The sequence below is a fragment of the Anabrus simplex genome, chromosome 2 (assembly GCF_040414725.1).
Source record: "Anabrus simplex isolate iqAnaSimp1 chromosome 2, ASM4041472v1, whole genome shotgun sequence".
Lineage (NCBI taxonomy): Eukaryota > Metazoa > Arthropoda > Insecta > Orthoptera > Tettigoniidae > Anabrus > Anabrus simplex.
The window spans coordinates 712,501,307-712,529,220 of NC_090266.1; the positions used below are offsets into that span (position 1 = coordinate 712,501,307).

The following is a 27,914-nucleotide window of genomic DNA, read 5'->3' on the forward strand; positions in this document are numbered from 1 at the left end:
TGAATAACACAATTTTTATTTGTATATTCAGTTGTACGTTTTCTCACTTAAACACGTTCTTTTTTATCGTCTCCTGCAGAAACGTCTTAATGAGGTTTTACTGTTTTTGCATTCCATTCAGAATTAGACTATAAATGTCATGTTAGATCCGTATTGAAGATTGAACTTCTTACAAAATTGTATAAAACCATATACAGTGAAACCTCGTTAGTGTGTTCCTCATTAACACATTTTCCCGCTTAGCACGTCGTAAATTCCAAGCCCCGATTCTCATCGTATTAAATCTATATAGAAGTACCTCATGTATCACGTCATGAATGTTTGCTATTTACCGCTTAGTACGATCACAACACGCTATCCAGTAAGGAAAATACATTAGACAAAAATGTAACTCACTCATAGAACACAAAAAACTTTGTCAATCTAACCAATGCAACTGGAACCAACATTAAATCCAAAGGTTTTCATCCACCAGTTATGAATTTGAGTAAAGTAAGTCTTAGCAAGGGCGGCCTTGAAATTCTGAGTAGTGGACCCAAATATAATTGCCCCACCACCTCCAAACATGATGGTTTAATTACTACTTTAGTAGAAACAGAAATGGGTGTCAACAAATTACCCTTAGATAAACAGGAAGAGATAAAATTAGTTATAAAAACAAACTTTTATCTTATCACAAACAAGTATTTAATCACAACACAGACCGATCCACTAATATGAAAATCGTCGGCCTGTTTCCAGTTATTCGACCGGGTCAGGAATGGAATGAATGAAGCCCCCATCTAGCGGCGAGGATAGGAAATGTGCCAGCTGCCGAAGCCTGTCGCAATCCCCTGAGGCAATGATAAATGAATGACAGATGAAATGAAACGTTAATAGAGAGTGGTGCTGGAATGAAAGATGACAGGAAAAACTGGAGTACCCGGAGAAAAACCTGTCCCGCCTCCGCTTTGTCCAGCACAAATCTCACATGGAGTGACCGGGATTTGAACTATGGTATCCAGCGGTGAGAGGCCGGTTCACTGTCGCCTGAGCCACGGAGGCTCGCGATCCACTAATATGAAAGTTAAAAACCTCAAAGAAAAATTAAAAGTTAATGATCTGATAGAAACTAAATCGAATAAAGGGAATGCAATTGTAATCGTGGAGAGGAACGATTATATTAATAAAGCACATTAGTTTTTAACAGAAAACAATTTTGGCATAATTAAGAAAGTAGCAGAAAGAATTAAAATCAATAGTCAAGAATAGTATTTTCCTTTTCCATGAATTTTAAAAGAAAAAAGTTCATTGCCATGAACCTTACTTTACCTGTACTGAAATCATTACCTCTATATGACCAGTTATCAATTTTAGGGGCAGCCCAATGTACAAATCATGTGTTTATTGAAGATTTCCTTAGTACTCATCACTATCAAGCGAATACCACGATAAAGAACTCCATAGAACCTTGCGAGGGAATAAAACTTATGAAGGTGCCAAAACATTACAAGATCCTTTCATTTGATGTCATCAACATGTACTCTAATATCCCCGTTAAAACCACTAAATTTGTTACGGAATAATTTAACCACATTCAGTAAATTGAGCATTGGTGAAATAGATGAGTTCATAGGCTTATTAAAATTCACTTTAAGTAATAATTATTTCATTTTTGAAAATAAAATCCACCGGCAGACAGCTTTAGCTATGGTAGCACCGCCCTTGAGTATCTTGGCAAACATGTATATGGACCCCTTAGAACACACAAGTATCGTAGATAAGATCAAAGCCATAAAGTACTGGACACGTTACGTCGATGATGTTCTAGCCATCATAGATAGTAATGTTAACAGAGGAAAGGACATTTTGGAACTACTCAACAGTTTAGATCAGAATATTAAATTCTCTATGGAAATAGAGAACAACAACTCGCTTAATTATTTAGACATAATGTTATCACGCCATAAGAACAATCGCCTGGCATTTAATATTTTCCGGAAACAAACTTACACTGCTAACACCATTAATAAATTCAGTACATGCTGAAGCTCATTAAAAAGCTGCCTGCAATGTCTTGTTAGAAAAAGCTTTAAAAATCCCGCTCTGAAAGAAAAATTTGAAGAAAGAAATCTGCACCATCTGCGATCAGCCTTGAACAATGTATTTAGCAAAAAGTTGATAAATAAGCTAATCGGTAAACATACAAACAACCCTGCAACCACTTTGACTAAAGAGTCACATTCACATTTAGTAATAATAATATTTAATCACTAACGTTCTAAAAAAATAGAACCTAAAATTGCTTTCAAAACCGGCAGCACTAATAGAAAAAATAGTATTTAACTCTCTCCCAGTTAATAGTGGCAATTAATACATAAATTCTGCCAGGGATGCAGTTCAAGTTAGATCGGACAAACTGGTAGGAAGTTCCTCATAAGATATGCAGAACACCGCAACGCTTTAAAATATAATCGTTTCTCTGCCATGAGCAACCATCACAAAGACCATAATCATAATTATACCACAATAAATCAAGATCTAAAAATTCTACAACGTGATCAAAAAGGTCCACTACTGAACATCTTAGAGGATTTGTACGTTAGTATGGATCAGTATAAGAATCCAGCCCTCAACTTAAATGAGATGAATGAAAAAATGAATGTAATATAGGAAACTTTCATTCCAATTATTTATAGTAAAAAAACAGGAACAGAAGAATTCACAATTATTACACTCAGTTTCTGTCACCATCCCCATAATCCTGCGTACTCCCACTCTCCCGCTAGCCCCGCCCCATTTCTGCACTCCACCCCTCCTAGCAACACGTGTTGCATCTCGACTGCGGGAGCAAGTCAGTTGAGAGCTGGATTCCGTAGTTAGAGAACAGGGGTGATACAAGCGGGCCATGTAACGTAAGTTAGCTTTCGTTCTTCATAACTTACCTTAAATATTTTCCTCTTAGTTAACCATTTTTCAACTCTTAATTTGATTTTCATTATCCATTATGCAGACTAGAAATCAGATGGTTCTACTTCAGTTACGTATATCAGCCCATGTCTGAACATAACTAAGCCAACAGTTTACATATACTAGTTGAACTACACCAAGGGACAACAAAAATATTGAAAACAAAAGACTTCCAGCTCGAGACTGTTTTAACGATCACCATCTCACAGTTTTTACTTTCCATCATGCATTTTAAGAAAAAAACTTAACTAACATTCTATTTTGCGTGTCTGATGTTTTTAATTCATTATAAATATCTTACTGAGGATGACCGTATGCCGGGCTGAAACATGTCTATTAATGTTTCATCTTAATTGGATATAAAATATTATTGTATTGACTAGGAGGATATCAACATAATTTTGTACGGTTTTGTAAGAAATTCCATTCAGAAGTTAGAAATTCGTTTTGTTGAGTGGTACATTGAAGTGTAGCGAATATTTGCCGTGTGATACGGTAGCCTCTATCTGGATTAGGAACATAATTGTGTGAAATTGACTAGCATGGTACATATTGTCTTGTGATAGCCTAGTCACTTTATGGATATGGAAAAAATCGTGAAATTCCTTACTAATGAAGACAAAATTAAAGTCTGTCGGAAAGCGGACCATTTATATTGGTATTTTAAATTTACTTATTCGGGACAAATATTTCAGATTCCCTATGGGAATAGGGAACATGCATGCTCCGGGGTTTTAATTAAAAATATGCTAATCTGATTCAAAATTTCGTGCAGAATTCAAAAATGTGATCAGAATGTACAAATAATAACTCCAAACATGATAAAAATCTACGAAAATGTCACGTCACGCAAGTACGCGATCTCATTGGTCTGACGTCATCGTACAGGTTGACTGAATTAGCAGACGAAATAACACATAGTGCGCTGTGAGAAGCAGGATACACTTCGCGTATTTCTACTTTACGTTAGTGTCTAGTATGATTAAATTCGAGGTCTATACATCGGATAATAATCTGAGTGGTATATTTTAGACTTAAAATGAATCCTGCGCAGACTGTGAGGCAGAAAACTTATAAATGGTGTAGAGTTCCGATGTGCAATAGCACATCGCATACCATACCAAACAAATTGTTTATACATGTTCCAAAGACTCTAAAACTAGGGAGAAATGGATTTTGGCGAGCCGGAAAAATGCTGGTGATATATTGGAAAAGTCTACAGTTTATTTTTTTTTAAGATTTTAACGTAAGATGAATTTGTTTGAATTTAAAATAATTTTTCCATGTCAGCTGTTCTAGTGGTAAAACTTTAAATTTTAATGTATGATGCTTTATTTAAATGCTTCAATTACATCTTGGAATATGAAAGTAATAAACAGTGCATTAAATAATGCTGATTATTAAAGTATACTCCAAACCTAACCTATGTTTTGGGTGATCCATGTCAAGATAATAAATCAAAGGGGTATGAACCATTTTGACAGCTCTAATTCTACCAATATATCTTGGCATGGGACAGTTATGTATGTCTTTAAATTAAATGGCGTATGGCTTTTAGTGCCGGGAGTGTCCGAGGACATGTTCGGCTCGCCAGGTGCAGGTATTTTGATTTGACACCCGTAGGCGACCTGCGCGTCGTGATGAAGATGAAATGATGATGAAGACGACACATACACCCAGCCCTCGTGCCAGCGAAATTAACCAATGATGGTTAAAATTCCCGACCGTACCGGAAACCGAACCAGGGACCCCTGTGGCCAAAGGCCAGCACGCTAACCATGGAGCCGGACTGTATGTCTTCATTGAAGAGCTTAATTGGTAAAGTAATTTAGGCTACATCTAAATACTCTATAATGTAACAAAGAATAGGCGTGTACATCATGAAAGGAAACAACGTGAATTTAACAAATGTATAACTCTACACAAAACCAATGCTTGTTTGTTGGGGTCTTTATAAGTTAACAATGCACAATTATAATAATTATCATAATATTAATGAAATAAATAACATAACTGCACACAGGTGAAAATAGTGATGTAGGTGTTTAAAATATTATCCAACTTAGCCTAAGTTTTAGGTTATACAAGCCAAGTCAATAAACCGAAGGGTAAAAATACCGCGCGAGTTGGCCGTGCGGTTAGGAGCGCGCAGCTGTGAGCTCGCATCCGGGAGATAGTGGGTTTTGAACCCCACTGCCGGCAGCCCTGAAGATGGTTTTCCGTGGTTTCCCATTTTCACACCAGGCAAATGCTGAGGCTGTGCCTAAGGCCACGGCCGCTTTGTTCCCATTCCTAGGCCTTTCCTGTTCCATCGTCGCCATAAGACCTATATGTGACGGTGTGACGTAAAGCAAACAGAAAAAAAGTAAAAGTCACAGCACCCAAAGACATTCCTGTATTGAGCGACTAAAATGTCACCAGGACACTTTTCTTTCCTGATATGCTTAGCTTGTTAAAAGCCAAATGTAATTAATGTTATTGGCTTCACGCCTCGCTAACTACTTCTACGATTTTCGGAGACGCCGATGTGCAGGAATTCAGTCCTGCAGGAGTTCTTTTACGTGCCAGTAAATCTACCGACACGAGGCTGATGTATTTGAGCACCTTCAACTACCACCGGACTGAACCAGGATCGAACCTGCCAAGTTGGGGTCAGAAGGCCAGCACCTCAACCGTCTGAACCACTCAGCCCAACTTGTGAAAAGATATTTAATTCTCTTTCATGGGCCCCGGAAGTGGGTAGGCCAGTTGCCCCAACCATAAATATATATATTTTTTAGAAATGATAGGTTATAGACCTACAGTACTATGATCTTTCTTTCTATCCTTCTTTCTTTCTTTCTTTCTTTCTTTCTTAATCAGTTTATCCTTCAGGGTTGGTTTTCTCTCGGACTCAGCGAGGGATTTCACCTCTACCACTTCAAGGGCAGTGTCCTGGAACGTGAGACTTTGAGTATGGTGATGAAACTGGTGAGGAGGGCCATTACCTCGCCCAGGCGGCCTCACCTGTTATGCTCAACAGGGGCCATGTTGGAGGATGGGAGGATCGGAAGGGATAGACAAGGAAGAGGGAAGGAAACGGCCGTGGCCTTAGGTGCCTGGAGGAGAAGTAGGAAAATACGAAAAACCACTTCGAGGATGGCTGAGGTGGGATTCGAAACCCTTCTACTCAGTTGACCTCCCGAGGCTGAGTAGACCCCGTTCCAGCCATCGTACTATTTGTTTTCAACTTTCATGGCAGAGCCGGGAATCGAAACCGGGCCTCCGGGAGTGGCACACATTAACCACTACACCACAGAAGCGGACTAGTACTATAATGCTACCTATATGTTTATGTTAGTGCTGAAATCCGATTTCTTACTTTACTAATGCTGAAAGCCCGAAAATGTAATGTTATTCTTTAATAGGGGAATCAGTCTAGAAGGAAATGTTGAAAGTGATGTGATATCTATCCAGGTTCGTTGTTATCCTAATACTATGGGTTACAGTACATTGCACATATATAAAAGACGCCACTTACAAACTTGCTTGTTATCCGCTAATTTCTGCGGCCACAAAAGTCACATTTTTCAAGAATGATGACATCTACACATGGTAGATTGTCTGACTGTGCTGTTTTGAACCTTTCTTCTGTCATTTCGAAGTTATTCGCGATCATGAATAATAAACAATCGGCTTTTAGCAACGGCTGATGCACAACGGCTGGTAGAGCTCCATGCGGTACTGGATCGTGACGTCACAGCGCGCCGCTTACGTCAGAGGCCGTTTCACTCGCCTTGCGGAAAGGCACTATTAAATGTTTTTTAATGGTAAAAAACAAGGCAACATACCACAATGTAATACGTTTACGTACTATTTCATTGGTGTACTTTTCAAAAAAAATATTTTTGAAAATGATGCATGTTCCCAATTAACATCCATATCAAGTGGACAGAGGTCGCGAGTGTTGAACTTGCACCTTCGACTTTCGACTCGAGTTGGTGAAAATGGTGGAAGTCATTTCTGCTGGTCATACATGTTTGAGTGTAACCTCCAATTCATTGTCTAAGTGTGTGACCAGAAAATAATATTTAATAACCCACTGCTCCGAAATAAAAGACTTCTACTAACATTTTGTTTAGATAGTGTGATTTGCAGTAATACTTTGATATTTTTATTGGACCCCATGCAATTGTTTTCATATTTGTTGTTTTTCACACCTTTCAGAGCACTTATTATTTTATAAGCCCCAGCGGAAAAGTTTTCATATTTGTTCTCTTGTGTTTTTCACACCTTTTAATACTCTCCTCTCATCTTTAGAAATGGTAGATAAGGTTTTCACTGTACTCGCAAATACACAATGTAAAATGCCCTTATGTCAGAAAAAATTGTACCCAGTGTTTCCCTATTCCTGTTGATAGTTTTTATTTGTATGTTCAGTAGTACGTTTTCTCTTAACACGTTCTTTATCATCCCCTGCAGAAACTTCTTAACGCGGTTTTACTGTACTAGCAGTCCAAAAGTCATTATCTAAAATCCTCTCCAATATATTCAGTCCAGCTTCATTCCTTTTGCTGTTGCCAAATCCACCGTGGCAGCACTCATAGCCATAAATCTTCCTTCATACATGGCTGTTCATATCAGCTCCCAGTATCAGCCCTTCATTACTTGGGATCATTGTAATGACAGTGTGCAGGTCTTTGCAGAATTGCTCCGTATGTTCCTCATCACAGCCCAAGTGTGGCATATAGGCCCTGACTGCATCTAAAACCAGCCTGTCTTTTAAAACGGTTTTACACAAAATAATCCAGTTAACCCTGTCTCGTGACAACCGCTGACGAGTTGGTCTTGTGGTTCAGAATAATTCCCACACAATTTCTTCAACAAGTTGCACAGTAGTATACAAGTTTATATCCACCCTTTAGCTCTTTACTTCTATCTCCTTTCTGTTTTGTTTGTTGAACACACAAAATATTGATCTTCCTTGTCTTCTTTACCTCTGCTACCTCCAAACTCTTCCGTCATTGTGCCATGGTTGACTGTGGCAAATCTGACCTTTGAAACACCTGCCTTCTGTTTTTGGTTTTTCTTCATATGCTGCTTTTTACATATCCTTTACATTCTTATCATTGCAGTTGGACTCAGTCTGCTTATAGGATTTATCTCTTACCTTTCCCTCGAGCACATAAAGCTTGATGACCTTTATTTTCTTAAAAGGTGAGGGTTAAAACCAATGTGAACACAGTCAAAATAATTCGTTCACTACTGATCTGCATTTAGGGCAGTCACCCACGTGGAAGATTCCCTGTCTGTTGTTTTCCTAGCCTTCTCTTAAATGGTTGCAAAGAAATTGGAAATTTATTGAACATATCTCTTGGTAAGTTATTTCAATCCCTAACTCCCATTCCTATGAACTAATATTTGCCCCAATTTATCCTCTTGAATTCCAATTTTATCCTCATATTGTGATCTTTCCTACTTTTAAAGACACCACTCAAACTTATTCGTCTACTAATGTCATTCCATGCCATTTTCCCACTGACAGCTCGGAACATAGCACTTACCTTTCAAAACAATTTTTTAAATTTTGAGTCCACCTTTTCAAATACATTTTGTTATTGATTTACATGAATATTTTTACATTCTTATGTTACAAGCAGGACGTGTTTCGCCTATTTTTTTTTAGGCATCTTCAGCCGCTGTACCTACTGCCTAAGATCAAAATAGCCAGAATCCTGGATTTTACTTAATAAAATACTTAACATGGCTAAGCTTACATTTTATTTATTTATTTAATTTATTTCGTTTTAACTTAAAATATTTTTTGTGTATTACGGTATGTGTTCTGTAGGATCACCTGGCTGATGTGGATAGTTATGACTAGTGAATTGTGTTAACAAGTACTATACATAAAAACATTTATTGTCGCGGCCACCAAATTAGGCGGGTGAGGGAAAAGTGCGCTGTCATCAGATATGGGAATTGCGAAGCGACAGATGGTCGAGAGTCGCTTACCCCCGAGCACGGATTGGCAATGCTGATCGTGCAGTGCTGTCTAGTTGAAGCCCATCCGCTCCAGGCCACCTTACCCGAGTTATTTCCTGTCATGCAGCTGTTAAGCTCGCACCGAAGTGCATTTAAAGATGGATAGTAAATGTGTTGCTTCGGGTCTATTATCTGAAGAGGACAAAGTGAGTGCAAGAAACGAACAAGAAACTCCTCTGAAGCGTCGTTGGTTGGAAGGGCTTAAGAAGAAGGACTTAGCCAGCCAGACAAAATCCGTAATTGTGAATGTATTGCAATACGTGCAGGTGTCGGCCGACTCAGATATTTTGCTGACTGTGAACTTCAAGAATTAACTGCAAAATGTGTAATGTCAGCCTTCTTTCGGTAGAGAGATGTGTTAATGAAGAGAAATATTCACCCAACCATAAAATACTTTTATCTCCAAGAAAAACTATAAATTAGCTCTCTTGGGGCCATGAGGTAGTAAGGTTGCCACCCTACCACTGCCATTACAACAATTGAAATAATTTGGGCTCAAGTCAAGTGAGAAGTGGCAGAGAGGAACAATACATTCAAAATAAAGGACGTAGAAAAACTCGCGTCAGAAGCCATTGACCGTGTGACTGCTGCAGATTGAAAAAATTGCTTCAATCGCACAGAAAATCTTCAAGTAGATGATTGGGCCAAGGAAATAATAAGGGACGAAAGAATGGAGCCATTCATCATCAGTGTAAATGACGACTTGACAGATAGTGAAATGAGTGATGACAGTGACTAAAAAATCTTAGACTGCCTTTTAGCTAGAAACCGATTCTTAATTCACGGTAAATTAATGTAAACCTAATCTTTAAAGTAGTTCTTTTTCTATATTATTCAGTCAAATTATTTAAATATTTAAAGTTATAATGTAATAAAACTGATATAGATTAATATGTAATCCGAAAGTATTTAAGACTTCCTGCAGCCTGTGCTGGCGCGCACGCTCCGAATGCCTCAGCTAGCGACATTTACATGATCGCTTTCTGAGTCATTTTCCAGGGAACTACGAGACTCACGGAAATACTTTTCAGATAAAAAATGTAAGTCAGGCGATTTTTTACATTTTTCCCACAGACAAAATTTTATTGTCTGAAGAAATAAAAACTTGGCCGCTTACTGAAATTTTCAATACATGATTCTACGGATTTAAATTTACTCGTTCAATATTTTATTTTTAATAATTATTTAAAGTGGTTTATGTGGAAAATAGTTATACCACTGAAATCAGCAGTCTTTTCTGAAGCTTGTAGTATAATTTGTTTCGAAGCATTGTTCGAAGTAACATCAGAAGCCTGAGAGAGAACAACCTGCTTCGCGCTCCGAAATTGTGTGTTCAGTTAGACATTTCTTCGCCAGGTGCTACATAAGCTTGGCAACAGCGTAATTTCTCCGACCCACCTAATTTGGTGGCCTCGACAATGGCTTGTATGCTGTTGTTCTGTCTAAAAAGAGATGAATTTACAATTATTACACATTTGATAAATGATATGCTTCAAAAAGCTTGCGATGACATTGGTTGGTTTAGGTTATATCAGTCTGTATCCAATGTGCGTGCTCTCACTTGAATCTTCATGAACCTGAGTGTCACCTGGGGAATAAAATTTGGTAGTGTTTCCATAAGATATTGCGTGATACGTTGTATGAATGTTGCTTTATGGTGATTAAATGTAAAATCCTGCCGCCTGTTACTGTGTGGGTTTGAAGAAGGGACTTCTCAGGGTGGTTGTGACATTTGTTGTGGACTTGTTGCATCCTTTAAAGGTTGATATTGGTGGATTGAGAGCCTGTAACGAAAAAATACGTCTTAGTTGTGAAATTTGTGGGAACTGAATTTTAAAATGGGGATGTTAAGTGGGCTCTTACTCACCCCCTCGCCTCTCTTGTGGCTGGCTTGCTATTATGACACCTGCTGTCTGACTGGCGGTGGTTTTCCGTGTGCCTCGTGTTTTATCTGTGTGTGTTACATGGAAGGGTATGGGTCGGGGAGGGGTGGGCAGAGCTTTTGCATGTAGAAATTAATTGATGTTCTAGAAAATATTTTATTTTATTTGTAATATTTTTAGTAATTGTGGGATTTGATCATATAAGGATTTTTAGTCTATGTCATTTAAATTGTGGTTTCTATTGAAGAACTGGTCTATGAAAAAGTAGATGTTTTTGTATTCATTCATCAATTTGCCTTTTTAAATTCTTGTTAGTATAGTTAAATCTTGTTCTATGGTCTTGTAGGCATCCGAGAATTTATGGTGTTTGTTTACATTATAGTATTCTAAATATCTTGTTGAGAAACTTTGTCCTGTTTGGCGTATGTACGAGATGAAACATTGGGTACAGGTGAGTTCGTAAATCCTGGATCCTGAGTATTAGTCTTTGTTGGAGTTGACGCTATTGTGTTTTAGGAATATGCCTTGGTTAGTGTTTTGTGTTTTAAACAAAATTTTGAAGTCCTGTTTCTTGAATGGATTAGAAAGTTGATATATGTTGGGATTACTGTAAGTAAATGTGGTAAATTTAGACTTTTTGTTTTTCAGAAATTAATTTTGAAATTTGTCTATTTCTGATTTTCTTATTATTTGATTGACCCTTTCTATGTTAAACCCGTTGAACTTGGCTATGTTCCTTGCGGTATATATTGTAATTCTTTGTTGAGGTCTTTAGGTGTGAGGGGTATTTTAAATGCTCAATGTATTGAGGTATAGTTGGCTGCCCATTTTTGATTGTTGGGATGTAATGAGTTCTTGATTGTGTTTGGTGAAGACTGGCTTCCTATAAATGTGGTATTTGAAGCTATTGTCTTTTCGTGTGATGGTAATGTTTAAAAAATGTATGGACTTCTTGATTTCATCTTCCATTGTGAATTTTATATTTTGATCTAATGAGTTGAGGTATTGCAAAATATTTTTACTGTTGTTGAAACGTTGGTCTATGATTATGAACGTGTCATCGACATGGCGCATCCATAGACTTAAACCTTGTATTTTTGTTTTTTATTGTTGTGTGTTCTAAGTGGTCAAGGTAGATAGATGTCTGCTAAGATGCCTGGCTCTGCATCTCCCATTGATAAACCTTTCTGACAATATATTTTCTTATTGAAGGTGAAAATGTTGTTGGGGACGATATTAAAAATAAAAGAAAATATGTTCCAATACATCAGTAAATTTCCACACGTAAAAGCTCCACCCACACAAAAAAAAAACCTCAGAGAACAGCCAATGCGTAATCCGCCCACTCCTCCCCAACCCATACCCTTCCGCCTAACACATACAGATAACACACGAGGTGCACAGAATTAGCTATCGCCAGTCGGACAGCAGGTGTCACAAGAGGCGAGGGGGTGAGTAAGAGCCTACTTAACTTCCCCATTTTATAATTCAGTTAACACAAACCTCACAACTAAGACATATTTGTTCGTTACAGACTCTCAATCCACCAATATCAACCTTTAAAAGACGCAACAAGACCACAATAAATGTCATAACCTTGAGATCCACACAACAGGTGGCGGGATTTTACATAATTTATTCACCATAAAACAACATTCAGACAACGTGTCACGCAATATCTTACGGAAAAGCTACCAACGTGACACTCTGGTCCATGAAGATTCCATAATTTCATCACCATAAAGCAACATTCAGTCAACTGATCACGCAATATCTTGCGGAAACGCTACCAAATTTTATTCCCAAGGTGACACGTTGATGAAGATTCCAGTGAGAGCACGCACATTGGATATTACAGACTAATATAACCTAAACCAACCAATGTCAACACAAGTTTTTTAAAGCATATCATAATGTTTTTATCAAATGTATAATAATTGTAAACTCGTCTCTTTTTAGACAGAGCAATTGTATACAAGCTAAATGTTTTTATGTATGGTACTTGTTAACACAGTTCACTAGTCACAATTATCCACATTAGCTGGATTTTCCTACAGAACACACAATACACACAAAAATACTTTTAACTAAAATAATTCATGTCAGCTTAACCATTTCAAGTATTTTATTACTAAGCAAAGTCCAGGATCCTGGCTATTTTGATCTTAGGCAGTAGGAAGAGTGGCTGAGGATCCCTAAAAAGTAGGCGAAACAAGTTTTGCTGACGACATAACAACAATGTAAAAATATTTATGTAAATCAGTAAAAAACATAATGTATTGAAAAGGTGGACTCAAAAAATAATTTTTTTTTAGAAAGATGTATGTTGCTCAATACGGACCCAATGATGAGATTTGATTTATAACTTGTAACATACCACTTAGTCGAGCAGCTCATCTCTTTTCTCCCAAGTCTTCACAGCCCAAACTTTGCAACATTTTTGTAATGCTACTTTTTTGTCGAAAATCACCCAGAACAAATTGAGCTGCTTTTCTTTGGATTTTTTCCAGTTCTTGAATCAAGTAATCCTGGTGAGGGTCCCATACACTAGAACCATACTCTAGTTGGGTTCTTACCAGAGACTTGTATGCCTTCTGCTTTACATCCTTACTATAGCCCCTAAGTACCCTCATAACCATGTGCAGAGATCTGTACCTTATATTTACAATCCCATTTATGTGATTACCCTATTGAAGGTCTTTCCATATATTGACACCTAGGTACTTACGATGATCCCAAAAGGAACTTTCACTCCATCCATGGAGTAATCAGAACTAAAGAGGATTTTTCCCATTTGTGAAGCTTACAACCTGACTTTTAATCCTGTTTATCACCATACCATTGCCTACTGTCCATCTCACAACATTGAAATCATTTTGCAGTATCTTACAATCTTGCAACTTATTTATTACTGTATACAGAATGACATCATCTGCAAAAAGCCTTATCTCTGATTCCACTTCTTTACTTATATCATTTATATATACGAAAACATAAAAGTCTGATAACTGCCTTGAGCAATTCCCGTCTTAATTATTACAGGGTCAGATAAAGCTTTGCCTATTCTAATCCTCTGAGATCTATTTTCTAGAAATATTGCCACCCATTCACTCACTCTTTTATCTAGTCCAGTTGCACTCTTTTTTGCCAGTAGTCTCCAATGATCTACCCTATCAAATGCCGTTGATAGGCCAATTGCGATGCAGCCCATTTGACCTCCTGAATTCAAGATATCTGCTATATCTTGCTGGAATCGTACAAGTTGAGCCTCAGTGGAATAACCTTTCCTAAACCTGAACTGATTTCTATCAAACCAGTAATTAATTTTGGAAACGTCTTTAATCAGAAAGAATGCTTTTCCAAAGCTTACATGCAATGCATGTCAAACTGACTGGCCTGTACTTTACAGCTTTATGTCTATCACCGTTTCCTTCATGCACAGGGGCTACTATAGCAACTCTCCATCATTTGGTGTAGCTCCTTCATGCAAACAATAATCAAATAAGTACTTCATATCTGGTACTATATCCCAACCCCTGCTCTTTAGTATATCCCCCAAAATCTTTTCAATTCCAGCTGCTTTTCTAGTTTTCAACTTCTGCATCTTATTGTAAATGTCGTTATCATAGAATTTGAATACTTCTTTAGTATTAGTCACCTCGGCTATCTCGGACATTATCCTTGTACCCAACAATCTTTACATACTGCAGACTGAATACTTCTTCCTTTTGAAGGTCCTCGCATACACACTCCCCTTATCATTAATGATTCCTGGAATGTCCTTCTTGGAATTTGTTTTTGCCTTGAAGTACCTATACATACCCTTTCATTTTTCACTATAATTTCTATGACTGCCTATTATGCTTGCATCATGTTATCCTTAATAATATTAATAATATTATTTGTTTTACGTCCCACTAACTGCTCTTTACTGTTTTCGGAGATGCTGAGGTGCTGGAATGTAGTCCCGCAGGAGTTCTTTTACTTGGCAGTAAATCTACTGAACTTCACCTACCACTGGACTGAATCAGAATTGAACCGGCCAGGTTGGGGTCAGAAGGCCAGGGCCTGAAACGTCTGAGCCACTCAGCTCGGCATATGTTGCCCTTCGCTCATTTGTTGGTAGATTCAATTTCCTTGCAAGTTCCTTCAATTTCTCCTTACCTCCACAGCCATTTCTAACTCTATTTCTTTCCAACCTGCACCTCCTTAGTCTCTTTACTTGTGTGTTATAAGTGGGTTGGGGAAAAAGTCATGGCTACTATTTCGTTTTCTTGAAGATACCAGTCCGGTTGAAAAATGTCTTATACGGACGAATGGACATGGTGTAGACTACATGTGTGGACAATGAATAGCACTGAAATATCGTAACACACTAATTTATTACAGTAGTATACAGGGCAATATGGCCTTCCCGGTGCAAAAGAGTGACAATACTGTACACATAAAGTTGATATGACAAACCTGGGCCTGAAGACCCTCAATGTAGTTCCCTGCAACTGACACCACTCGCTGCCAACGATGTGGGAGGTGCTGAATACCATCTGCCTCATCATTTGCCGCACCATTTGTGAATCGGGTCACCTGTTGGCGCACAGCATTAGCAATGTTCTCTCGTGTTGCAAACCGCCTACCACATAGTGGTTCCTTTATCTTTTGAATGAGATCAAAGTCACAGGGCGAAAAGTTGGGAGAGTACGGTGGGTGCTCCAATTCTTCCCATCCCCAATGTCGCAGTAGCTGCCCTACACACTCTGCTTTATGTGATTTTGCATTGTCGTGCAGGATTATTGCACTGTCCACAAGATCTGGACATTTCTCCCGAATGCCGCGTCGTACCTGTCGCACCAGTAAGTCCCTGTAGTACTGTGCGGTCACTGTTCTGCCATATGGAACAAAGTGGCAAACTGTGACACCCCTGATGTCATACGCAACAATCACCATCAATTTGACTGGGGAAGGATTCTGACAGACCTTCTGCCTCCTTGGTGATCCAGCATGTCGCCACTCTGCGTACTGATGTTTCAGCTCTGGTTTCTATACCCTGGCCCAAAATTCATCGATGGCGATTATTCGTGACAAGAATTGATCGCCGTCCTGTTGCCAGCGTGCAAGGTGGTCGGAGCATATTGCTTAGTGCACCCACCTTTGAACTTCCGTCAGTGCGTGCGGTACCCACCGCGATGCCATTTGCCCTCTCAACCCAGTAGCGTCGATCGTCTGTCTTCATCCAGGAGCTGCTCGATGATGCCACGTGCCACGTCGGTCCGCACACTGACAGGTCATCCCGAACGTTGCTCATCACTGGTTGACACACTTCCTTGCTGAAACTTTCCTACCCACTGGGCTACTGTACGGTATGGTAGGGCATTATTCCCAAGGGGTTCCACTAATTCAGTGTGACATTCCATCGCTTTTCTCCCTCAGAGAACGGCTATTTTGATGTAAGAAAGGTAACTTACAATGTAAGCGCGCTGGTCAACACAGGTTACTTCCATCTCGCACGACACTCGCCAACTGACTGATTTCACAGCTCTCGCCGTGCTACTGCCAGCTATCACTGAGCCATCTGTTGTTCTGCATACACACTATGCCTGCAGAGCTTCCACACGACACATATACATTTGTGATCCATTCACGTATCTACAGGAAAAAAAATAGTTGCCATGACTTTTGCCCCAATCCTTGTAATATAGTCTGCCTTCACCATTCCTTATGACCTTTTAAAGGTGCAAACCTGTTTTCACATTCCTCAACAATTGCCTTAGGCCCATCCGAGAGTCTGTTTACATTTTTATTTTCGTTTTCCATCGATCATAGTTACTTTTTTTAAACTCCCTCATCCTTCTTTTTATCAGCCATATGGTACTGTCTAATAGTCCTACTTTTAAGACCTTCCTATCACATTTTTTAAACTATGGCACAAACAGCTTGGTGATCAATAATACCATCAATCGCTTTGGTTTTTCTATAGAGCTCATCTGGTCTTACCAGCACCACGTCCAGAATATTCTTCCCCTCTAGATGGTTCCATCACTTTCTGAATCAGCTGTCCGTCCAATATTAACTTAATTGCCATTTGTTGGTCATGATTCCTGTCGTTTGCATACCTTCCCAATTGACATTTGGTCAGTTGAGATCACCCACTACAATCACGTTCCATTCCATATAGTTTCCCACATAGCTGATTATCCTAACAAATAATTCCGAATTAGCATCAGCGCTACCCTTTCCCGGTCTGTACACTCCAAAGACATCAGGTTGCCTATTATCTTTAGAGATGAGCCTTACACCTAGAATTTCATGTTTGTCATCTTTAACTTTTTTGTAGCTTACATACTCTTCTTTCACCAGAATGAATACTCCCCCTCTGACCATTCCTATCCTATCTCTACTATACACACTCCAGTTCCGTGAGAAAATTTCTGCATCCATTGTAACATTTCTAATCCATGACTAGGCTCCTATTACAATATATTTTGTGTGTGTGTGTGTTTTTTTAAAATTACTTAATTCTATTCCTTTCTTTCCAGTACTTCTACAGTTCAACACTAACATCTTTTTTATCCCTGCTTGACTTCCAGATACCTGTACCTTTATCACCGCTCCCTTGACCACCCCGTTTCCTTGAATGTACCTCTGTATAACCCCTCTAAACAAATTTCCTAACTTATATGTACCACTGCGGTTTAAGTGAAGGCCATCTGTGTGCAGATCCCTATATCCTACCCACCCATTAGGATCTAGCAATCTCGCTCCCAGTTTCCCTCATACCCACCCCATAGTCTCATTTAAATCAACAGGGCGAGTTGGCCGTGCAGTTAGGGGCACGCAGCTGTGTGAGCTTGAATCCAGGAGATAGTGGGTTCGAACCCCACTGTCAGCAGCCCTGATGGTTTCCTATTTTCACACCAGGCAAATGCTGGGGCTGTTCCTTAGTTAAGGCCACGGCCGCTTCCCATTCCTAGGCCTTTCCTATCTCATCGTCGCCATAAGACCTGTCTGTATCAGTTCGACGTAAAACAAATATGCATTTGAATCAAATCAAAATCACTTTATTTGCAGATGAGGTGTCTACCTCGGTGGCAAATGATACACTAAAGTACATTGTTCTGAAGCACTAAATTTTAAATTAAAAAGAATAGATTTATTTATTTGTTTATTTATTTGTTTATTTGTGTATTTATTACTGGGCTAGTTGGTAATGCGGATAGGGGGCGCGGCTGTGAGTTTGCACCCGGGAGATGGTGGGTTTGAACCCCACTATCGGCAGCCCTGTAAATGGTTTTCCGTGGTTTCCCATTTTCACACCAGGCAAATGCTGGGGCTGTACCTTAATTAAGGCCACGGCCGCTTCCTTCCAAGTCCTAGGCCTTTCCTATCCCATCGTCGCCATAAGACTTATCTGTGTCGGTGCGACGTAAAGCCCCTAGCAAAAAAAAAAAAAAAAAAAAAAAAAAAAAAGTTTTTATATAACACGAACATCCCTTTCTTGTTTTCATTGCAATTTCAGAACATTTTATTATTATTATTATTATTATTATTATTATTATTATTATTATTATTATTATTACAACTTCCCCCATGCGGAGGCTGGTGTACTGGTACTGGTGGTTCAGCTATTGAGTAGTTACCCAAAATATTTTTTGTTTGTATTGTATTTAGGTTACCATCCACTGTTAAAATCAGCTTACAGTTGGGCAGTACTTGAATTTACCCCATATCTAGTTTGCTCTTAGACAACCCTCCTTGTAGTACTTCGAATTCTTGCAGAACGTTTGTCACTTTAAGTGACTGATAAAGATAAAATTCACGTTTCCAGAAATAATTCATTAGATTTCTGGGAAAGATTTGATCATGTGATGTAAACTTACTGGCAGGAAACTATATTTTCTACAATAAAATATGTTCATTAAATGTTAGACAAAGTGTATTAAAATTAGTATTGAGCGAGAAATATTTTTAGAAGAAATACTGCTTAAGTATGCTCATCAGTATCAAATGAAACTTCTCCTTGCTATAAAAACCTGTGAAAGGTAATATTCTGAAGTGTGTAATTTGGTAAGTTTATTGGAAGAACTATTTTGATGAAATTTTTATTAGAGAAATATTATACTATGTATTCAGGTATGTTTATTATTATTTTGTTTGTTATCTGCTCATGTGATAGAGACGTGTTGGAACATAGATTGGGATTAAGATTAAACTCTTTCACATTAATTTGATCAAGGAATAGCCAGTGTGGTTGTGTAAAATATTATCCTGTTTACTCTTTGGGTGTATTCAATTGAAATATAAGAAAACCAACAAGAAAACCAACATGTTGTTGGAGGTGGTTCTCTTTTATCATGGGACTAGATACTTCAAAAGCATCATTTTCAAATTCTTACTTAAAGGTTAATTTACAATGCCTAACACCAGGCAGAAATTGCATGATACATTCAGAACAAGAAAGCTAGACTTCTTTTCAGTCCCAAGCACAATATCAGATCCTCCTGTTGATATGAGCCCTGCATACTGGGCAAACTTCAGATATTCATTGATGCTCTAGCATGATTGCTTTTCTCATTCTACTGCTTCAAATACCAGTTATCCTGATGTTGCTCAATAATTGTGTTCTTACTTCAAACTTGTTCAGCAATTCCAAAAACTTTCCTGATAGATAATACATGAAATTTGTTGAGAATTTGTTATTAAATTAAGGAGGTTCTTTATTCTCTCTACTCTTATCCAAATGAAACTTCACAAATGATATATATTAGTAGTCACAACTCTATTATATCTAATTAAATATGCAAAAAATTGAATAAAACACACACAACATGTTTTCTGGGATGCGAGAATTTAGCCGTCTTACACATTTCGATACGAAGTGTTTTGTGATGGCATTGTTTGTGTGTTTTTTCATTATTCATGTTTAAATATTTCACTTGCAGCTGAACTTGCCTCTAATCAGGATTGGAATTGGAATGGAATTCATTTTTCAGGTAAGTAATAGTGATAAATTGTAGGTCACTTCTTATTATTTTAAAGTAGTTGATGGGGTTCGTCCACACGTTTCTGAAGTGCCTATAGCATGATTTGGTGATGATTTCTGCAATCTCCTTCCCCAGGTCAGATGGTAATCTGTATCCTTGACATTAGTGCTTAGGGTGGTGGTACTATATATTAGCAATTCATACACAAAGACCTGTTAAGAATTGTAAGCACGGTAGAGAAATGCCCCAAAGTAATGTATATGCATGCCACTTTGCCCACTGTCAGTTGTTATTTTCAAGCTTTGGTGTACATATCTGCACTGTTGTTTCAGAGAGGAGTATGGTTTGAAACTGATGTATTAGCCTGCATATCTTGCATTCTGGTGCAGGCTAACCATCAAAAATTTTAACTTATTTCATGCCTCATCTTGCTCCTGTATGGGAAAAATCTAATCCTTTTATTTAACAAACGTCTTTTTCGCTCTCATTGGTTTTCTCTCTCTGTGTGTGTGTGTAAAACAAGAATTGTTCACGGTTTTGGGGACTTGTTTTCTTAAAAGTGTCATCTATGATATGTTGTTTTCGTGTTACAATTTTTTTATTGTTGTACTAAGGAACATTGTGTATGTCTTTATTCTGTTAAGAAGCAGGATTAAAAACTATCTTCCATTTATGGATGTTTTTTATGAAATCAGAAGAGGAATAAAAGTCTGCTTTGTGGTCCCAAGACTAATACTTGTCATGTTGAAAAATTAAATGAAGACCCAGACTGAAACCAGGCCTGATGTTTTTAATATAAATTTTATGTAACATGGAGAAAAGGAAATATTGAATAACAAGAAAATCTGAAAAATTGTCTGCCTTCATTAGCAATATTCATCTTGCAGCTGAGGTCATTAACTAACTCTGCATGATAGGATTATAAGTTGCACCATTCAGATATCTAAGATATGAATTCTGATACACTAGGCAACTTTTTTCTCTGCAAGATTTTTCTCTAGGTTTGATCGCTGCTGGAAAAAGCCAGGAATTTACCTCATGTTTTGTCCTGGGCTACGTGTCTGTCTTGGGGCCAAAGAATTACTGTATTTGCATTAATGAAAAAATAATTTAGCCTATCACACTTATTCATACTATAGATAAGCAGAATAGGTGATGAATTGTCTCTCAAGCCCCTCAAATGAATGAAAAACTGAAAGTAATTAATTATTATTGTGAAAATTTAGTGTCTTCTGTTTCATTTCTCTTCTTCCCTTTTATGATAAAAACTGCAAATATGAGTTTTATTATTGAATAGTTTGTAGCTACAGATGTTCCTTATTTCATCCCTAATCTTTTCACTACCATTGTGGTTTCATATTCTCCATGCCTACAGAGTGTATCTAAATTATACCAATAAAAATCAGTAATGCTCTTCATGTTATTCAAAATGATTGTTGGGGTTTTGTGATTTTTTAAAAACAATGGAAAACATACTATTATTGTTGCAGCGATGGTTAGACAAATTCTCAATTTTTTTTGTGCATCGACTATAGTGACATCAGTTACCGTCAGATAGCAACTACAGCAGTGTTTACAAAATGGCAGATTGTAGTAAGGAAAAAGCGTTTTGTGCTTTTGAATATCATCAGTATCGCTCCAATACCCTAGTCCAGCGCCATTTTCAAACAAAATACGGAAAGGGCCCTCCCTCCAACAACTCTACTCGCAGATGGTACGCTCAATTTGTGGACACAGGTTGTTCGTATAAAGGGGAAAGTATTGGGCGTCCCTCTGTGTCAGAAGAAGCAGTAAATCAAATCAGGAGTGCTCATCTCCATAGTTCTAAGAAATAGACTACAAGAGGCAGCAAGGAACTGAATATACTTCAAACCACATTATGGTGTGTGTTACAAAGGCGGTTGAAGATGAAGCCCTATTGCTTACAGTTTCATAAAGCTTTAACAGGTAACGACGAAGTCCTTTGAATTTTTGCATCACACTGCAAGGACGTTATGAAGATAATGGTTTTTCGTGACAGACTAGTCTTCAGCGATGAAGCAACCTTCCGTGTAAGTGGAAAGGTCAATAAACCAAACATTCGAATTTGGGGAGCAGTAAACCACCATTGTTATGTAGAACGTGCGTTACTCCCCAAAGGTGAATGTGTTCTGTGCTGTTTCAAAGAAGAAGGTCTCTGGCCCATTCTTCTTCAATGAGCAGACAGTATCATGGCCGACTTACCTGGACATGCTTTCAGAATGGCTGTTACCTCAGTTGGGTGACAACAGGGACGATGACATGCTGTAACAAGATGGTGCACCATCTCACTTCCACGGGGAGGTCAAAGCATTTTTAAACCAAGAACTACCACAATGACGGATTGGGCATGGAACAGATTGTGATCAAATGCTTTTACCCTGTCACCACGTTAACTCGATTTATCACCGTGTGATTTCTTCTTGTGAGATGTGTTAAAGATCAAGTGTTTGGTCCTCCTCTACCGGTGAATATTTTGGAAATCAGGCAGCGCATGCGAGCCACAGTCCAAACGGGAGTAGTAGGGGTGTGTGTGTGTGTGTGTGTGTGTGTGTGTGTGTGTGTGTGTGTGTGTGTGTGTGTGTGTGTGTGTGTGTGTGTGTGTGTGTGTGTGTGTGTGTGTGTGTGTGTGTGTGTGTGGCAAAAGGCACATATTGAGCCTTTGTAATGTTTGTAAAAAATAACTTTGACTTACAGTACACAATAAAACAAGATTTGTATTCCTATGTCATTTGCACTGTGTATTATGATTTTTTTGAGATCCTGACAATTTTGAATAACTTTGTATAAATAATGATGGCATAATTGAATTGGCAGAGAAAATTTTTCTTTTGGGTAAAATGAGGTTACTTTATTACTTCCGGGCATGTGAATCAAATTGACAAACTTACCATATTGGTTGTGCCAGAGCACATACTATTACTGTGCTTCAGGGAAGGGAGAGGAAATGGGTTGATAATGTTCCGGGCGAATGCACAAGTTTCTTTGTTCGACTCTTACAGGCAAGTGTTCATTAAGCAGCCGTAATTGTACACAGAGCATAAGAACACACAGTTAAAGATACACAATGCACCTGATCATTTCTCCTCTCGTCTGCTTGTCTCAATAACATTCTTTATTATTTAACATGCGTGAAGATGCATTGCTGCTGCCACACGATCGTTCATTCATTTACTCTACAATGTAGAATGAATGAGATACCAAATGAATGAAACAATATGCCCAATGGTTTGATTACAGTAAATCTCCAATATTTCACCTTCTACTTCAATCTTCACATAACAAGAAAAGTCTGTGGGAGTTACATCGGCCATTTAACTGGCCCCCCCATGGCTTATTCATCTCGCTGGATAATGATCATTTTAAGTGCTGTGTGACATAGTGAATGAAATGCGGTGGAGTGCCATGATGACACAGCTAAATTTGTTGCCGAATACTCAGAGGAACATCTTCCAATAACCCTGGCAATGATTCTACCAAGAAACTAGCATTCCTCACCATTCAGGCAAGGAGGAAAGACATGCGGCCCAAGTAAATAGTCCCTAACAATGTGGGCCCAAATATCGATAGTAAACCGATACTTCACGCAGTCGCCTGCCAATGGACACGAAGCTTGAATGATGGTGTTAGCAGTGGTTAGGGTTTCTGACGCCATAAATCAGTGCGGCTTCTCTCCTGTTGCCATTTGCTGTGCCATAGACTAGGTACATATCAGCCGATTCTTTTGTGTGTGTATCGAAACAGAGCCATTCTCACCAATTTATACTGAAAATTAGTAGCCAATATGGACAGAACAGCTTACTACAGCTGGGAAGGGACTGCATTAAACAAACAAGAAGCTTGTGCATTCACATGGAGCATTTTCGCGCCACTTTCCCTCCCTTCGCTGAAGCAAAACAGCCGGCTGTGGTATGTGCTCTGGCACTGCAAATACAGAGATATGTTTGATTTGAATTGCGTGCCAAGATGTAACAAAGTAACTTAATTTTCTCAAAAACAAAAAAGAAAATTTCTCTGCCAACCTGATTATGCCATCATTCTTTACATAACGTGAAGAACATCTCCGATATTTTTGTTGGTATAATTTAGATACACCGGTAGTTTAATAATTGGTTAACATATATCCACCTAGTATTCTGAAGTGTAGATTTGATAAGACTGGTCAGTGACAAAACATTAATATGGCAGTGCTTCTAATTTTGAATCTCTAATCACAAAAATGTTAATTTCTCTTATGTCACTAATTTTCCTAGTACGATACATTGCTAGTTACTGAACGCTTACAGTAATAGTGTTTTCCAGAGCTGTGATTCAGAGATATAAAAATCACCACATTCATGTTAGTTCATCAGTAGGAGATTCATTGCCGAAGGTTTAGGTGTATTTGGTAACTTTTGAATTTTTTATAAATTTTTCTTCCTGAATTGCTAAAGATGTGGTAAAAAATGTGTGCAAAATAACAGTTTTTAATATTGGCTCACAATTACATGAATAGTCTTGATGTTTTTTTATACGATTGTGGTGCTTGCATTCATACAGGGAGAAATGTAGATGTTCTGAATTGTTTGAGATGTAGGAGACTATCAATGCCCCTTGTCAACCCCATGAGTCAATGAATCACTTTGACTATGACTATTTTTGAATGATTCCTTCAATCCAAGGTCTGTTGTGTATGAGAAGAGTATCACCTACTACAATAAACTTGTGCTACTCATCCTGTGACCCTTTAAGTTCAGTTTCACCGGGCCAAATGGCTCAGACGGTTGAGGAGCTGGCCTTCTGACCCCAACTTGGCAGGTTCAATTCTGGCTCAGTCCGGTGGTATTTGAAGGTCCTCAAATACGTCACCCCATGTTTGTAGATTTACTGGCAGGTAAAAGAACTCTTATGGGACTAAAGTCCGGCACCTTGGCATCTCGGAAAACAAAAAAAGAAAGTAGTTAGTGAGACATAAAGCCAATAACATATTATTATTATTATTATTATTATTATTATTATTATTATAAGTTCAGTTTTCTATTCTCGCAGCCCCTGAATCGTATTCCATGGACTTAAATTTAAACTTCGCAGTGTTACAATGTATACTGTATTCATTATATTATGCTTGATTATGTTCTGAGGGTCAAGGTAGGTATTAAAAACAATACAGGAATTAGTTGACCACCATATGTAACAAACAGGTATATATAGTTAATATTGATAGCCTTCAACATGAAAAACATAAGTAAAGGCTTATGAAGTTAAAATGTTGAATTGGTGTGTGCATCAGAATCCTAACTGAAAGGATAAGTTGTTCACCTCAAATATCATCAGGCCTTTTGAGTATGTGGCCAATTGTCATGGTAAGATACTGAATGTGACGTCGGTAAAGAGTTGCTCCTCCACAAGTCCTCAAAACGGCAGTAATGCGGCGAGGCGTTGACTCTACAAGGTGTTGGAATCGTTCTGGAGGGTTCTGGACCCACACATCTTGGACTGCTACCCACAAAATATCTTGTGTAGTTGGTGCGGGGTTCATGGAGCGTACACCAGCATCGACATAAATGCTCGACTGGATTAAGATCGGGGGATTTTAGGGCCAATCCATGGTCGTATCTTCACTGGAGTGCTCCTCCAACCACCACCTGCATGGCACCACAGAGCAGTGACATGGCGCATTGTCCTGTTGAAACATGGCATCCCCATCGGGGTATTTTAGAGCCAAAAGGGATGCGGTTGGTCTGACTGGGCGAGTTGGATGTGCGGTTAGGGGCACGCAGTTGTAAGCTTGCATCCAGGAGATAGTAGGTTAGAACCCCACTGTCGGCAGCCCTAAAGATGGTTGCCCATGGTTTCCCATAATCACACAAGGCAAATGCTGGGGCTGTACCTTAATTAAAGCCACAGCTGCTTCCTTCCCACTCCTAGGCCTTTCCTATTCCATCATCACCATAAGACCTATCTTTGTTGGTGCAACGTAAAGCAAATTGCTGATGGTCTGAAAGGATGTCCACGTAACGTGCACCTGTCAGCGCTCCCTGCAGGCTGACAATGGGGAGTAATTGCAACCATGAGAACGCCGCCCAGACCAGAACTGAGCCACCTCCTGCCTGGATACAACCTTGTTGATACGCAGGATCCGTAGCTTCATGGGAAATACGCCACACTCGTGTGCCCATCAGCTCAATACAACTGGAACCGGGATTCATCGGACTATATCATACGCCGCCGCTGTTCCATGGTCCATTGCCGATGTCTGCGGGCCCATGAACGTCGTTGAGCTCTGTGTCGAGGTGTCAGCAAGGGGACACGACTTGGTCGTCGGTTGTTGAAACCTATGCGGTGCAGTTGCCCCTTACAGTCTTGGTAGAAATGGATTCCTGATTCCTAACATTCAACTGGGTGGTGATCTGACTCGCAGTAGCCTGTCGAGCGCCCAGTGTGGTTCTGCAGAGGCGACTTGATGTCCGTTCGTTAAACACCTGTGGTCTTGCCGTGCAGTGGATTACGCGGGTGGTAACATTGTCTGTGCAATTTTGAATATCCGCCCTCGACACTGTTGACCTCGCAAACCCAAATTCACGTGTAATCTCCGCAGTGCTATGACCCGTGCGCCGATGATCATCCCACATTCAAAGTTGGTTAACTCGCGACATGTTGCCATTTTCACGGCACTGGTGTCTGTGGGAGCCTGCTCAGCTAGCTGCAACGCTCGGGTCATACACGGCACATTTTCTAATGGGACAACCCTTTCCGTGACTTTTGGCCACTCAGTATTTTTTTTTTCCCTGGTAGATGAATAGTATTGATGTACTTGTAACACTATGTAATAAAAAGACTATTTAAGGATACCATTTTCACGTTTTTTAAACCAAATCATTGTGATGTCTGCCTCTTACATGGTAAATTTTTATTAATAAAACATTCAGTGATATGTTTTCAAAATCAGAAATATTTGGAGAATGGAGCATTCATCTAGTCATATTTCTAGCATGGACTGCTAAGTAAGAAGTTGCATCTTAACTGCCTTGGTGGACCCTTGGTGCCATTCCATATTTTTCCCTTCTCATCTACTTTCTTTTGTATACATGACCCAGCACCTAGCAATGCAAATATAATATTAGCTTCTCTCGGCCAGCTGTATTGTGCAATTCATTAGACACTTGCTTTCTCTTATTGAGATGAAATGGCGTATGGGTTTTAGTGCCGGGTGTGTCCTAGGACATGTTCGGCTCGCCAGGTGTAGGTCTTTTTTATCCGATACCTGTAGGCGACCTGCACTTCGTGATGAGGATGAAATGATTATGAAGTCGCATTCATCCAGCTCTCGTGCCAGCAAAATTAACCTGTGATTGTTAAAATTCCCGACCCTGCCAGGAAACGAACCTGTGACCAAAGGCCAGCACACTAACCATTTAGCCATGGACCTGGACTCTCTCTTGTTTAGAATTTATTATGAAGAGTTATTTTATGTAAGGGTCTTACATAATTTCTTCTCTATCAGTAGTGTCTTTGTAGTTGCTGGAGCCACTTCGTCTCATTGTGCGTAATGGTGAGAGAAGGCTTGATACTCATGCTGTGTAAAAGCCACCATCTAAGCCAGTGGTTCCCAACCTTTTGTGGCCCACCTCTCCTTTCTGGAGATTGACTAACATCTATCGCCCCGTTTTTCATTTTCATTGAATGCCTAATTTTAATTTGAAGTTAAGTGTAAATAACAAAGGAGTTTTATTACTTTAAAAAATTTTATTACCGTATATAAAAACAACCAAAGCAGTTTTATCCGGTCATTCTTAAATAAAATAGAAAAAATTAAAATGTACACTTTTACAGATTTTTTTAAGAACAAAGAAGTGAAATAATTAACTAAGATCCTTGACATACATTCAAAAAACAGGAGTACATGTTTCCATTTTTACATTTGAATCTGAAAAAAATGAGAAATTTGAAGTCAAAATTTGAAAAAATTAATTAAAGTTTGAAATTTTTTTTGTTATTGTTTTATTTTACCTTTTCAATGGTTGCCTTGTGCTTGGCAGATTTCTGTTAAAGCTTGAATATCCGGCTTTATACTTGTCAAGTT

The 27,914-nt window shown here is 38.7% G+C and overlaps 1 protein-coding gene across 3 annotated transcripts in view; it reads left to right on the forward strand.

Annotated features, from left to right (window-relative positions):
* The window catches only part of LOC136864398 (PHD finger protein 23A), a 147,188-nt gene that overhangs the window by 60,325 nt on the left and 58,949 nt on the right, over window positions 1–27,914 (forward strand). For 2 of the 3 annotated variants that reach the window (XM_067141342.2, XM_067141339.2), the window contains exon 5: window positions 19,793–19,843. The exons of the other annotated variant lie outside the window; for it this stretch is intronic. In XM_067141342.2, coding sequence (XP_066997443.2) covers window positions 19,793–19,843 — 51 coding nt within the window. The remainder of the gene's footprint in view (window positions 1–19,792; window positions 19,844–27,914) is intronic. 3 annotated transcript variants of the gene reach the window in all.